Raw genomic sequence first — 13,682 nt, 5'->3', positions numbered from 1 at the left:
AGTGTATACTTGTCTATACTATGTTCTCGTGTCACCTTGTCAAACGTCTTTTAATTAAAGTAATAAAATTACATTTAATACGTAAAATTCCAATGAGTACTTAAATGTCTCTACCCAGTCACCTAATAAAAATAAAAACTCTATCTACAAACATTAGGTTTATTTTAGGAGACCACTTATTATTATGTATGCAATACCACCTGTAAAACTGGATCACTTATAAGATGCTAAAAACAGTAAAAATCAGGATCACAAGGTTTCATTTGTTAGTATTTTACTGCTTTTAGACACATCTCTTTTGGTCCTCATGACCTAATAAGAATGATTCTCACAAATATTTTACGGTGTCAAATACAAACATTCCATATTCCCTAGTAATAGTCCAAGTTAAGTGGAAATACCAAACTAATTATATAAATTTATAAATAAATTTGAATTCAAAAACTTTAATGCCCGAAAGGTACAAACAACCTTATAGTAGTCTCCATGGTCTAAATCCCTTATTTTACAGATAAGGAAACTGACTGGCATAAGCAGTTGTAAAGCTAGAACCAGAACAAAATTCTCAGACCGATACTTTAGCCCATTCATGAGGAAGTCAATTTCCAAATTAACAGCAGGGAACCTATGACTTGTAATCCAATCCCCCCTTAGCCTAATTTCAGCCATCTGCACTATGGTTTAGTGGGGGAAGCTCATGCTTTGGAATCACATACAAGCAAGGTGTCGAATTCTAGCTTTTTCTACGTATTCCAGAGTTGTAGAAACTCTAGAAATATTCTTATAACAGAAATGTTACTCTATGAAAAAAAATCCATTTGAACATTTTCTATACATTTCCATACTTTCTAGAGTCGGGTTTATCAACACCATTACTCTGACATTCTGAATTGGGAAATACTGTGTGTGAGGGGGAGGGGGTGCTGTCCCATGTACTGCAGGTATTTAGCAAGACCCCTATGCTCTAGCCAGTCTATGCCAGCACACCCCAGACATGACAATCCAAAGTGTCTCAAATGTGGCTTCAGGGACAAAACCCTCCTCCAGTTGAGAACCACATTCTAGAGAAAAAAATTAGCATTTTCTCCTTTGAAATAATCTTAGAACTGAACATTTTATAGTTTTACGGGGGGGGGGGGGCGGGAGGCAGGAGAAAGGCTATCAGTACTATAGGTAAATGAATTAGACTTCTAGCTTAGAATTTTAGCAAATGTGTAAGTTAAATCAGTCTGCACAACCCCCCTTTTATTTTTCTCTCTCCCCCTTTCCTACTTTTCTATAATTATCCATAGTGTAGAACTATCCTTCATGACCTGAAATGTGTTCACAGCCTTTATCACAATTATGTATTTATTTGTGTGATAATCTGTTCAAGGTTCATCTCCCCCATTCATTCACTTCTTTTAAAAAGCAGAACTATTATTTGTGGATGCAAAATAGTAGAAATAATTCAATGTTAAACATAGGACAGTGACTGAATAGAGACTACAGTACATCCTAGAGTAAGTACCATGCAGCTGTAAAAAAGAACGAGGAAGATCTCTAAGGACTGATATGGAACACTTGGCAAGGTACACTGCTAAGTGAAAAAGCAAAGTACAGAAGACTATCCAGAGTACGTGTGGCAGCCAGCCTTTCAGATGGCCACCAATCATCTCTACCTCTTAATTTTCACTTCCGTGTACAGTCCCCTGCCACACTGTACCAAGGAAGGTCTGGGTGACCACTTCCCATCATAAGGTAGACACTACAGCTTCTGTCTTGTTGCTCTCTGATATCTGCCCTGACAGGAGCCAGCTGCCATGTTGTCAGCAGCCCTACGAGACCCACATGGTGGGAAACTCGGGTCTTTCTGGCCAACAGATAGTGAAGAATGGAGGCGTTTCACCAACAGCCAAATGAGCCTGGAAGCTATTCTGTAGCCCAGTAAAGCCTCTAAATAGCTCTAGCCCAGCTGACACTGTGATCCACTCAGCCAATTGCAACCTCATGTGCATTCAAGACACAGCACCCAGCTGGGGTAATCTGTTATGCAGCGATAACTAACACAGTATGCTACCTTTTGCGTAAGAAAGGTGATACATGAAACTATACCTATATCTGCTCATTTGTGCTAAAGAAAGGCAGAACGATAAACTGGAAACAAAAGCAATTAGCTATATCCAAGGGGTGGGGGGGGACATTCAACAAAAGAACTGATCAGAGGGGGACATTCAACAAAACTCAACAGAGGGGGACATTCAACAAAAGAACTGATCAGAACTGAGAAATTGTCAAAAACTGGAGAAGACTAAGACATAACAACTAAATGAATATTAAGTGCAAGATGGGATCCTGGATCAGATGCTCACACAGAGAAAGAGACATTAGCTGGAAAATTGGTAAAATTCAAGTAAGGCTTGTAATTGACTTAATGGTATCATAACCATGTTAACGCCTGCTTCAGATCATTGTAAAATGATTATGTAAGATGCTGGCATGAAGGAAAACAGGGTGAAGGGGATCTCTCTGTAATATTCTTGTAACTTTTCTGTAAGTTTAAAATCAGTTCAAAATAAAAAGAAGTTGGTTTTTAATTACGAAGACCTAGACAATTTTGAAAAACGATTCTGTGGCTGATCTCTTACCCCCCAAATATATACAGGTATATATTTTGTAATTTTTTAAAGGCTCAATGAATATATACTGGAATAGATCAAATTAGGTAGTTTTATGTCTCCATTATACTCATCTAAGCTTCAGTGCAATAAAAGTATCAATTCATAAAAACTTCCATGAGGATGATGGCAATCAATATTGTTCAAATTCTATTTGTGAACTAAAAATATTTTTATCCAAAATCAAACAAGTCAGTAAACCTCAAAACAAAACACCACATATCTCCAGTAAGTAGAACTATAAACGAAAGATATTCCTCTCTATAGACACAAGAGATTTCATTATAAATTCCTATAACTCTTTTCTGAACTTGATGCCCATGGTATTCCGTACAATATCTCTTTTTTAATACTTACAGCTTGGTTTTCCATGCGTGCAAAGATAACATTTAGCATCTGAGTAAGAGTAGCTTTGGCTGTTGTCTGATTGATGAGATTTTTGCTTGCTAGATAGATATTGTAACATGTTCTCACAGCTTGCAGTACAGTTCCTTCATGAATTTCTATGTGTTGAGATGTTACTGCAGTAAGTAAAGCCTTAGAAAAAAAAAAAAAAAAAGTTAAAGCAATTTTCTCCATCCAGAGTTTCAGCACAAAAATATGAGTATTTCTGTATTAGAATGAAAACTTTCAGACACCATTACCACTTTCAGGTATACACTAACAGAATTTTCAGTATACATTAACAGAATTCCTACCTGCCTTGAATGTATCATCAAGTGTTAAAATATTTTGTTTTCCTCATTCTGGCAGGTTTCCACATAATCCTCCCAAACCCAGAACGCTAGAAAACCATTCATTCATTTGTTTCAACCCCAGTTTCACTTAATATTAGTTTATTAAAATGCAAAACATTTAAACTCTCATAGCAGAGCACAGATAATGCTTCATACGATGTATCTGTTGAACTAAATCATCCACTTTGGAGGATATATACTGTGTCTTATTCACTTCCAAATTTTTCTCAGATCTTTTTTATAGACTGGACTCAATAAATGTACCATTGTTGTTATTGGTAAAGATGTTTACAAATGTTTTAGAATAAAGCATTTAAAATAATCCTAAGGTGAATCCTCAAATAAAGTAACTTTAGTTTCTGAATTTTCTCACATTAGGTTACTTGCAATTTCCCAAAGCAAGATCTCATTCTTTTGTCCTTTTATGTTGTACAATGCTATGCAGAGTCAGCACTGAGTAGATGCTAGATAAACCTGACTGACATAAAAATGCAAACGATAGGCCAAGCTGATTGGACAGCGTTTTTAGAATAAAGATACTATATGACTTGTGAGCTATGAAACTGAAAGGCTCAGAAGGGCTATATTCACACATGAAGCAACACTTTATCCATGTAAACCATTCAAAAGTACTATTAGTACAAGAAAAGTATACTGATATATAAACACGGCACCATTACCATTAGCAGTAACATTAAGAATTTAATATTTACAACAAGACTGAAAACATAACTGAGTGTTGTTGTTTTTTTAAGGGAGTTAATCATCCAGGACCATCACAGCACAAACCGAGGACAGGGTTTAGCTGAGCAGGTTCAGCAGGTGACTAGGTGGAAGGGAATCAGGCCAGGCCGTGCACAAGTCATCCACATGGTGAAGCCTGGGTCTAGAGGGCAGACTACAAGGGCAGACTACAAGACTACAGAAAAAACTAGAGGGGTCATATGGGACCCTAAAGCTCTAAAGATACAACACGTACAGTAAACTGAAAAACTCTGGAAGACTCTAGAGGCCCAAGCCTAACTTAGGATCTTTAAAATGAAAGACTTGGAAATACCGTCTTCTTCTAATGAACTCTTGGCATTCAACAACAAAATGCCTTGATATGGGGTCTAAAAAGCACCCGAGCCACCTCTGTTATACCGGGGAAGGACATGAAATGACCTTTCCAAATATTATCAAGGTTTAAGAAATGTAGATTATAAATAAATTCACTTTATATAATTCATTACCTTTATTATTTGCAACTGAACTCCTTCGTCTGTTTGAGGACCTTGGAAGCAGCCACAAATTGTTTCAATAATTCTATCAATTAATTTTTTGCCTGGTGTGGTACTATCTGGAGCATTGCCAGTCAAGTGCCCATAAGCAATAAGTTTCTGAAATGGAGAAAGAAAATAAAGATCCTAATTAAGCTAACTCATATGTATACTAATTAAATATACATCAAAATTACAATATATAATTGAATATGTATTAACATTTTTACATAGCTACATTAAAGTATAATCAAAGCCAAAGCTCTACCGACTTTTCCTGAAGAAAGCTTAAATGGCTATAAACATGTGAAATTACTTACACTGTTATAACCACAAAAACAGAATCACTACAACAAAACCATTAGGCAATACGCTGAGAAAGCCAGGCCTTAGAACTTGCCTCTGATGAGTTAGAATAGCTTACTATTTCATCTAATAGCGTACTGCTTTCCTTCTAAACATGAGTGACACTGCTTTTGTGGAAGCTATCTTAACTCATTTAATGACCGAAAATCTCTTTCCCAATTAGATCTGTGTACTTGCAGAAAACCCAATTTCCATACACTGGCTGCAATAATTCATGGATTTGTTCATTTATCATTACCAGTATAGCCCTGAAAGGACTTAGTTTATTATAATTTAATTTTTCAAGGAAAACATGGTCACAAATCAAACGAACTTATCCTTAACCTATCTTAAAAACAAATCATAAAAAAAAATTAAAATTAAAAAATCATAAGGATACAGTCTTCTCTTAATCATTAAATTATTAGTTAAATAGGTATAATCCCCAAACAGTAAAAACACCTGAAAAGAGAAAGACCTCTCTTATCTGGATGTTTGCCTTACAAATATGTAAAACAATCCTCATGTGCATGTGTAAGTACAACAGAATGCAAGACTTAAGGAATTTTCCTAACATAAATGAGTGAAGGTCAGAGCTATTGTCCAACAGTGAATATAAATATTAAGCTGTCAATAATACTGTATAAAATATGTTAATTTATATGAAATAGCAGCCATTTAATAAAATCATTTGCAAATAACGATGTATGTAAAGTCAGCAGCAGATTAAAAGTTATTATGGTTTTTGCACTTCACTGATGGAAAAAGAAAAAAATCAACACTTTCATTATTGATAAACTTAGTAAAGATTTTGTGATTCACTAAGCTAACTAATGATTTTTGTTACCCTTAAACTAATTGTTTTGCAACTATTACTGTCTCTGTTTAATATAAGCAACCATTTGATTTCTTATCAAAAAGAGTATTAAATGGTTTCACGGAAAATGTCTGAATCATCAATCGTAATGTTTAGAAACATTCAAATTAGACGGTATTTAGTTAATACCGTTTTATACATACCTGTAAACAATCTAGAGATGTACTAACTATGCGGGGACATTTGGATTGGCATGCCAATTCAAAGGGTAAGAAGTACTTGTCCGCTTCAATAAAATTTGTCTTTGATTTCACTGGTGGAAGGGTGCTTGATCCAGCTTTTGCTTCTCCATGAGGAGGACTAAATGAAAAAGAAGAGTCTGATTAAAGTGCCACATTTATCATACTGATGATAAACTCATAAAAAGACAGAATTTCAGTTCTAAAAAGAACCTTGCTAAACCAATCTTCATCTTCCCTTATTTCATGAGAAGTTAAGTGATTTGCTATAAGTCAAAAGCTAGTGTGACTAAATGCAAGAAAAATAAAAGAAACTAATTATTTTATATAAAGTAATTTAAGTTATTACTTATTAATCTTTCTAAATACGAATCAAAATCTAAGCAAACACTTTAAAGCATGTTATGGTATTTCAGAAATTCCCTTATATGTTTATTTATGAGATGTTTTTGTATCCCTTATATACTTATGAGGTCGTTTTGTATTTATAAGTAGGTTTACAATTTCTTAAATACCATTTTTTAAATTGATTTTATTACCAAGATCACATGCAAAAAATCTGCCACGCTAAAATATAGATAGATGACTATATTATCTTGGCCAAGAGTGACAAGTTTCAAAATTATTTTTACTAAAGAAAAGAAACCCCACTAACCTCTGTTTTTCAGTTTCTGCTTTTATTTCCTCTGGGGGGAAAAAAAGCATATATTAGAAAACTTGACAAGAGAAAGATTAAGTAATTTGGTTAAAGGTTTCGTAAACTAATTTGTAATTTCTATAACAAATTGGGAAACATGCAAATTCAAAAAACAATAAGGTACTAACATTCTGTTGCAGCTGAATGTATTAATGTACACAAATAATACAATTTTATAAAACTAGACAATTATATATTAACAATAAGAACAAGTACAATTGCAGCTTACTAATTCCCAAATCATTTCCTTTTCTCAAAGAGGTTTTTTTTGGTCAAGTGACTATTTACAAGAAGCATTAATATTAAGAACAGAATATTAGGTATGCTGTATTCAAGTCACAAAACATAAGGCACATGTTGGGTGAGAAAAAAAACCTCAATGCACCATTTTTGGGACTATTTCAAGGATTTGATTAGACCAAAACTATAACTTCCTGACCTTGTATATAACTAATATTTACCCAATTTTCCTACTTATGACTATACAAGACAGTGTAAAATACACCTGTATAATTTAATGGGAAATTTTCCCTTCAATGTTTGTAAGAGATGAGGTAAATTAGATCAATCCTATCTATAATAGAAGAGTCTTAAATTTAATTGATAGATTGGGGAATCTGTTTGAAATGTGGAAGAAAAGTATTCAAATGTAATATAATTAATATTTTTAATATTTTTGCAGCCAGTAGTTGAGAACTTAGCATGGCCAAGCACTGGTATAGTCTACATGTACTCACACAGTTAAGCCTCGTAACAACCCTATGAGGCTTCCCTGTGTTAGTACATGTGAAATGTACTATCATGTCTTCTTTTTAAAGATCAGGAGATTGAGGCACAGAGGTTGAATAACTTGCCCAAGGGCTGCATGACTTGGGTGTATGGCTAATCAGGTTTCACCAGGTTTTAAAACTGGGTCATCTAACTCCAGATCCTGGCTTTTTACCCATTATACTACATAAGTGTCACAGGATCGCCACTGAATGCAATGTTGCTCTGCTAATTCAGATGGTGCTCTATTATTTATCTGTCTCCATATTATAAGGTATATAAGGCAAGCACTGTTCAAACTGATTTCTGAATATTGAGAGAAATGTGTTAAATTTGGGTATTATAAACAAGTAGGCTCCAAGTTTAATAACTATTAAAAACTATCACGTACTGAGCACCTTCCACGTACCAGACTATATTATTAGGTTGGTGCAAAAGTAATTGCCGTTTTTGCATGTTTTTAACTTTTTAAACCGCAATTACTTTTGCCCAACCTAGTAAGTCCTTGATAAAGTGACTCTGTCAGATCATATATACACAATTTATTCATTACATCCTTTGTGCCAAGTACTTGATATTTGGTATGTCAGTCTATTTCTCTGTGGACCAAACCTCTTTCCATTTTACTGGTGGTAGGAGTGGAAGGGGAACAAACGTAAAACTATTATCTGTAGGTATTTAAAATACTGTAATACTTAACAAAAATTCACAATGTCTGACCTGCATATAGCTACTAAAGTTGTATAGTTCACAAATACAGGTTATTAAAACAATTTAAATCACTTTTTAAAATACAGTACAGATGAGGGACCAATGGTGTATTTATTAAGTATCACAAATCTTTATAAAAAATTTAAAACAGTATTTTTCATTATTATGTTGAATCATTATTATTTAAGAAGCTGGAGTATTGCTGAAAATCAGGTAAGATAGAAAAAAAGATGTGAGGTAGAGGCAGGGAGGGAGGAGGTAGCAGTTTTTGTATAAAGTGAATTTCCATTTACAGAGAATAGGGTCTTCCGGCTAAGTGAATAATACACTAGATAAGAATACCAGAGGTAGTGTAACATTGTAAAGAGCACTGTGTTTTGACCCCACCTGTCACTACATAACCTGAGAAACAATCCTCACCTCACTAATGATGGGGTTACTGCAAAGGTCCCTTATACCTCAGATATTGCAGGTTCCCTTCCAGACCATCGACAACGTGAGTTATCGCAACAAAGCAAACTGTAATCTTTTCTTGTTGGTGGAGGGCTTTGCCTTCCATTTTAAAAAATGCAACACTCGTGTAGCACAATATAACGAAGTGTGCCTACATTCTAAAACACGGGTCACCAACTATGGCTCACACGCCAAAGCCAAGCCACCCCGTTTTTGCATAGCCCATGAGTTTAAGAACAGTTTTCACAGCTGAACATTTGCAACTTGATAATACAGAACCCTAATTTTGAAGCCCAATGAAGAGTAATGTTATCCCCCCTAAAACAATTCCATTCTTCTCATTAGATCAGGATTCTGCTTATTATGTATACTAAAATGTATACTTGCTTATTATTATTGTGAACTGAGTTAATAAAAACTTTGTGTAAACTTCTTTTCTCTTGGTATGTAAGTATTTACATAACATTGCTTTTTCTTCTTGGCCTGCAAAGCCCTTCACAGAAAAGGTTTGCTGACCTTTCTTCTAAAACATTATGGTTCAAAGGCTCCTATAAACTCTGAACCATTCTATCCTATGATTCCATTATTTTTTTTAACTTTTATTTATTTAAGTGTGTTTTTCCAGGACCCATCAGCTCCAATCAAGTAGTTGTTTCAATCTAGTTGTGGAGGGCACAGCTCACAGTGGCCCATGTGGGGATCGAACTGGCAAACTTATTAAGAGCACCGCACTCTAAGCAACTGAGCTAACCGGCCGCCCCAATAATTCCATTATTTTTTAATATGTGTATTTAAATAGTCTAATAAAACCTACCCAACACAAGATATATTGAATATGTTTCTCTAATTCTGATGGTACTATGTTGTTTATTTATTTATATGTACCGATCTCCATATTTTAAGTTAGACAAGAAGGCAAGCACTGTTCAAACTGATTTGGTAAGTTCTTTTTTTTTTTTTTTAGTGTTATAGAAATATAACACTAAGTCTCAATGTTTCTGATGTTTTAAATTACCCTGTACTAATCTGTGTTTTAACAAGGCTTCAAGGGATTCTGATAACCTACCAACAGGTTTCATAAGCATCGCTATAGAATGGGTAAAAGAAAGGAGAGGAAGACAGTTGGCTTTCACCAACTGTCCACGACCATTTATTGTATACCTCTACGACTCACTTAACCCTATGCTAAAAAGGAATTCCTTTCAATTTTCTTAACATATAATCAATGTCCAGTAACACTACCTTTGAGAAAACTGCCTATTTTAACGAATCAGAGCTTAGAAATAGTTTGCTTCAACAGTAGAATCAAGAATAAATTCTCAATTGTTAAAAAAAATCAGAAGAAAAAACAAAGCATCAAATTAAGAAATAGCATACTCAAATTAAAAACCACATAGTGTGGGGCCGGCCCGGTGGCTCAGGCGGTTAGAGCTCCATGCTCCTAACTCCGAAGGCTGCCGGTTTGATTCCCACATGGGCCAGTGGGCTCTCAACCACAAGGCTGCCAGTTCAACTCCTCGAGTCCTGCAAGGGATGGTGGGCAGTGCCCTCTGCAACTAAGATTGAACATGGCACCTTGAGCTGAGCTGCCGCTGAGCTCCCGGATGGCTCAGTTGGTTGGAGCGCATCCTCTCAACCACAAGGTTGCCAGTTCGACTCCCACAGGGATGGTGGGCTGTGCCCTCCACAACTAAGACTGAAAGGACAACAACTTGACTTGGGGAAAAAAAAAAAAAGTCCTGGAAGTACACACTGTTCCCCCAATAAAGTCCTGTTCCCCTTCCCCAATAAAATCTTAAAAAAAAAACAAAAAAACACCACATAGTGCTGAACTGTGAAATACTTTCCTGTTAAAGTCGGAATCATGAAAAGGATAACTACAAACAGCAAAATATTTTTGACATCGCTCTGCAAACACTAGACTATGCAAATATCCAACATTTGATGTGATAAGAAAAGCCATCACTCTTGGACTCAAGTAAGATAAAAATCAGATGCTGGATTTGTTTGTTAAAGATACTTAGGTTTTTCAACTGTATAGTCGTAGTCCTTGAAAAAAACCTTATTAAAATTCAGGAATTATTTTCTCTCTTGCCATTGACTCCCTCTATCCCTTTGGAACTATTTTTACAAACTTTTTAAAAACCTTAGAAACTACTACATTATATATAGAAGGAAAGGTTAAAATTGGAGAAAAGGGTTATTGTGAATTAACACAGTATAGCTTTTAAAATATTTTGAAAGAAACAGACATATTATTCCTTTCAGGTATATCAAACAACTGGAACTAAGTTGATAAGGCACAGGATTTGTTTAATGAACACGAAAGAGTGATTTATTTGAAAAATAACTGATTACAGGTAACTTATCTGATTTCCTAAGTACATGAAATATTCCCTTTCATTATTTTTACCATCAACTTACTCAGCAGCTGTCTTTTCCCCGACTACAGTACAAATATAAACTTCAAAATAGTATTTATATAATTCAACAAATCCTGCTATCTATGCCTACAAATGATTTATCCATCTCTCATGACATCATTTCGTTTTATATTATAGCATAGTCTGCAGAGCAGCAGCATTTACTCAATGCAAACTAATCGGAAATCTTAAGGAGAGACCTTGAAGTCAAATGAAGAGTTTCTAATAAACACATTAGAATTTACACATCCAAAGTGTTATCTTCTCTAAAATGGTAAGTACGGGAGGCTATATATATCAATAAATTATCATAATGTGGAAGTATTCAAAATATTTGTGGAATTCATTGTTTGCAGTTCTTTCTTGACCACTTTCTTCTTTTAAATGAATCTCAAAGAAGGAAAAAATCTCTAGAAAGGGAATCAGATTCTAACCACCAATTAATCACAAGTGGCTTAGAGCCAAGTATGAAGAATGGTATGTGACTAAAAAAGTTCTTAACTTCAGAGCTTCTGTGAACCATCTCACACTGCGTGTGCAAGCACTGTTCTAGAAAAGGTCATCTCTCAATGAAGTCTCAAAGAAGCTTGTAACCCAAACGATAAAGATGATATAAGACCACTGAAGAACAGTGATTTAGATCAACTATGACTATACACGTGAATTTTAAACATTTATAAAATATTGCATAAATGTAAGGGATTACTTTGAAAAATTAACATTCGTTTGGATGTATATATTCTGCTTAGGTTTACATTTTCAAATCCAGTCATGTAACTTTAGAATCACATTTCATACAGATAAGGATTAAATGAAAATACAGGAGTTAAATAGAATGTTACAGTAATCTAAGGAAGAGATAATGTCGTAAACTAAAGCTATGACAATAGGGTTTGTAAATGTAAATTCCATGGACATCTGGGAGGAAAAAGAATGAAAATTCTCATTTATCTAGGGGAAGAGGAGGGTGTTAGCAAGAAGAGAAGATCTAGCTTGCAGAACTGGGTAATAGAGTTTAGACAGAAAATGCAGTTTTCTCACTGGGCAATGGGGGGTAGGGGGGAAAAGGCAGGTGTGAAGAGGAGGTAAGCTTAGTCATACTTTACTGTAAGGGACTGGAATATTCAAGTGGCAATATCCAGCAGGCACTAAAACATATAAATTTGAAGATTGGGATAGTGTGGCAGGCTGTGTTGTCCACACTGGTCACTATGTTATTTCCTGTTCCACATGCCCTTGCCACAACTCCACCAAGAGATAGCATCTAATTCCCCTCTCTTTGAATCTGGGCTGTCCTCAGAGATTCATTATAACCGACAGAATGCAGTGGAAGTGACAGTGGACAACTGCCAAGATCAGGTCAGAAAAAGCCAAGGAGCCCCTGCCTAATTCTCTTGGAATGCCGGGTCTCCAGACGCCCACTCTTGGAACCCAACGGCCCGATGTGGGAAGCCCAAGCCCACAGAGGTCACACGGAAGTGGTTCAGCCAACAATCCCAGCTGAGCCCGCTGTCCAGTCCTCACAGCCCAGGCGCCAGACATGAGTGAAGAACCTCCAGAGGGGATTCCGTTCCCAGCCCTTCACGTTCCCCCCCCCCCGCCCCCCAGCTTTGTGAGTCTTCCCAGCTGAGGCCCCAGACACTGGAGCAGCAACTCGGCCCAGCCGAATTCCTGACATACAGAGAGTCTGTGAGCCAAATAAAATGGTCCCTGTGTTACACCACTAACTCTTAGGTGGTTTATTATACAGCAGTAGGCAAACTGCAACAGAAAGAGTTCAGGAGGCTTGAGGAGATTGGGGTTTGAAATAACTCCCTGGCGTAACAAATGGGAGAGAGAGCTAACTGAGAAACACAAAGCACTGCAGGAACATGGAAAGTTCTCATGTATTTTGAGCATCTGGGTAAGGAAACCAGATGCGTAAGAGGTATAGTACTTGATAAAATGCAGCTATGACTTGTCGCCCCACCAACCACCTTGTAACGTACTTAGCCTCAAAATCTGGAGGTCCTCTACAGAATTAGTCTGCAAAATTATGACTAAATCATATATAACAATTGATTTCTATTGAGATAGAAAGTAATGTAAAACAAAATACCACTTTAAGTTACTTTTTAGTGCCCAGAAAAATACCCAAAAAAGATGTAACTCTTCCTTATGCTGCCACTGTCACTGCCTCCACCTCCCCTCTCTTATTTTATGGAAGCAAAAGATGCAATGGGCACAAATATTCAGCTGGGATCAAGTTAATTGTATACGGAATATTCACTAACGAATTAATGACTGTCCCCAGGTACTAAAATGATTGAGAGTTGATAAAAGTACCTAAGTTCTGATATTCTTAAAAACTTTAAAAATGTTGGAAAAGGTGAAATGCACAGTAACATGTGATTCAACACTAAGGTGAAAGTTAAATGAATATTTATATACTATAAGGTTTTACTTATCTCCATAGTTTACAGTGACAACTGTCACAGTTACTGACACAATACTTAGTATTATTTTACGTTTAGAAATTTTATTATGTATTTGTAACCATTTTTCCCCTAAGCTAAACTATTTTACTTTCCAGTATT

At 35.7% G+C, this 13,682-nt stretch overlaps 1 protein-coding gene across 2 annotated transcripts in view; it reads right to left on the bottom strand.

Moving 5' to 3' along the window:
* Positions 1 to 13,682, bottom strand: part of ARFGEF1 (ARF guanine nucleotide exchange factor 1) — a 101,238-nt gene that overhangs the window by 60,102 nt on the left and 27,454 nt on the right. For both annotated transcript variants that reach the window (XR_012491664.2, XM_019726256.3), the window contains exons 2-5: positions 6,710 to 6,740; positions 6,019 to 6,175; positions 4,627 to 4,773; positions 3,015 to 3,194 (exon numbers count right to left, since the gene is read on the bottom strand). Coding sequence is in view for 1 of the 2 variants with exons in the window: in XM_019726256.3 (XP_019581815.1) it covers positions 3,015 to 3,194; positions 4,627 to 4,773; positions 6,019 to 6,175; positions 6,710 to 6,740 (515 nt within the window). In the remaining variant the exon portion in view is untranslated. The remainder of the gene's footprint in view (positions 1 to 3,014; positions 3,195 to 4,626; positions 4,774 to 6,018; positions 6,176 to 6,709; positions 6,741 to 13,682) is intronic.

This window comes from Rhinolophus sinicus, chromosome 7 (assembly GCF_057876585.1).
Source record: "Rhinolophus sinicus isolate RSI-liver-muscle chromosome 7, RSI-T2T, whole genome shotgun sequence".
Taxonomy (NCBI): domain Eukaryota; kingdom Metazoa; phylum Chordata; class Mammalia; order Chiroptera; family Rhinolophidae; genus Rhinolophus; species Rhinolophus sinicus.
This window is presented reverse-complemented; position numbering and strand designations above follow the sequence as displayed.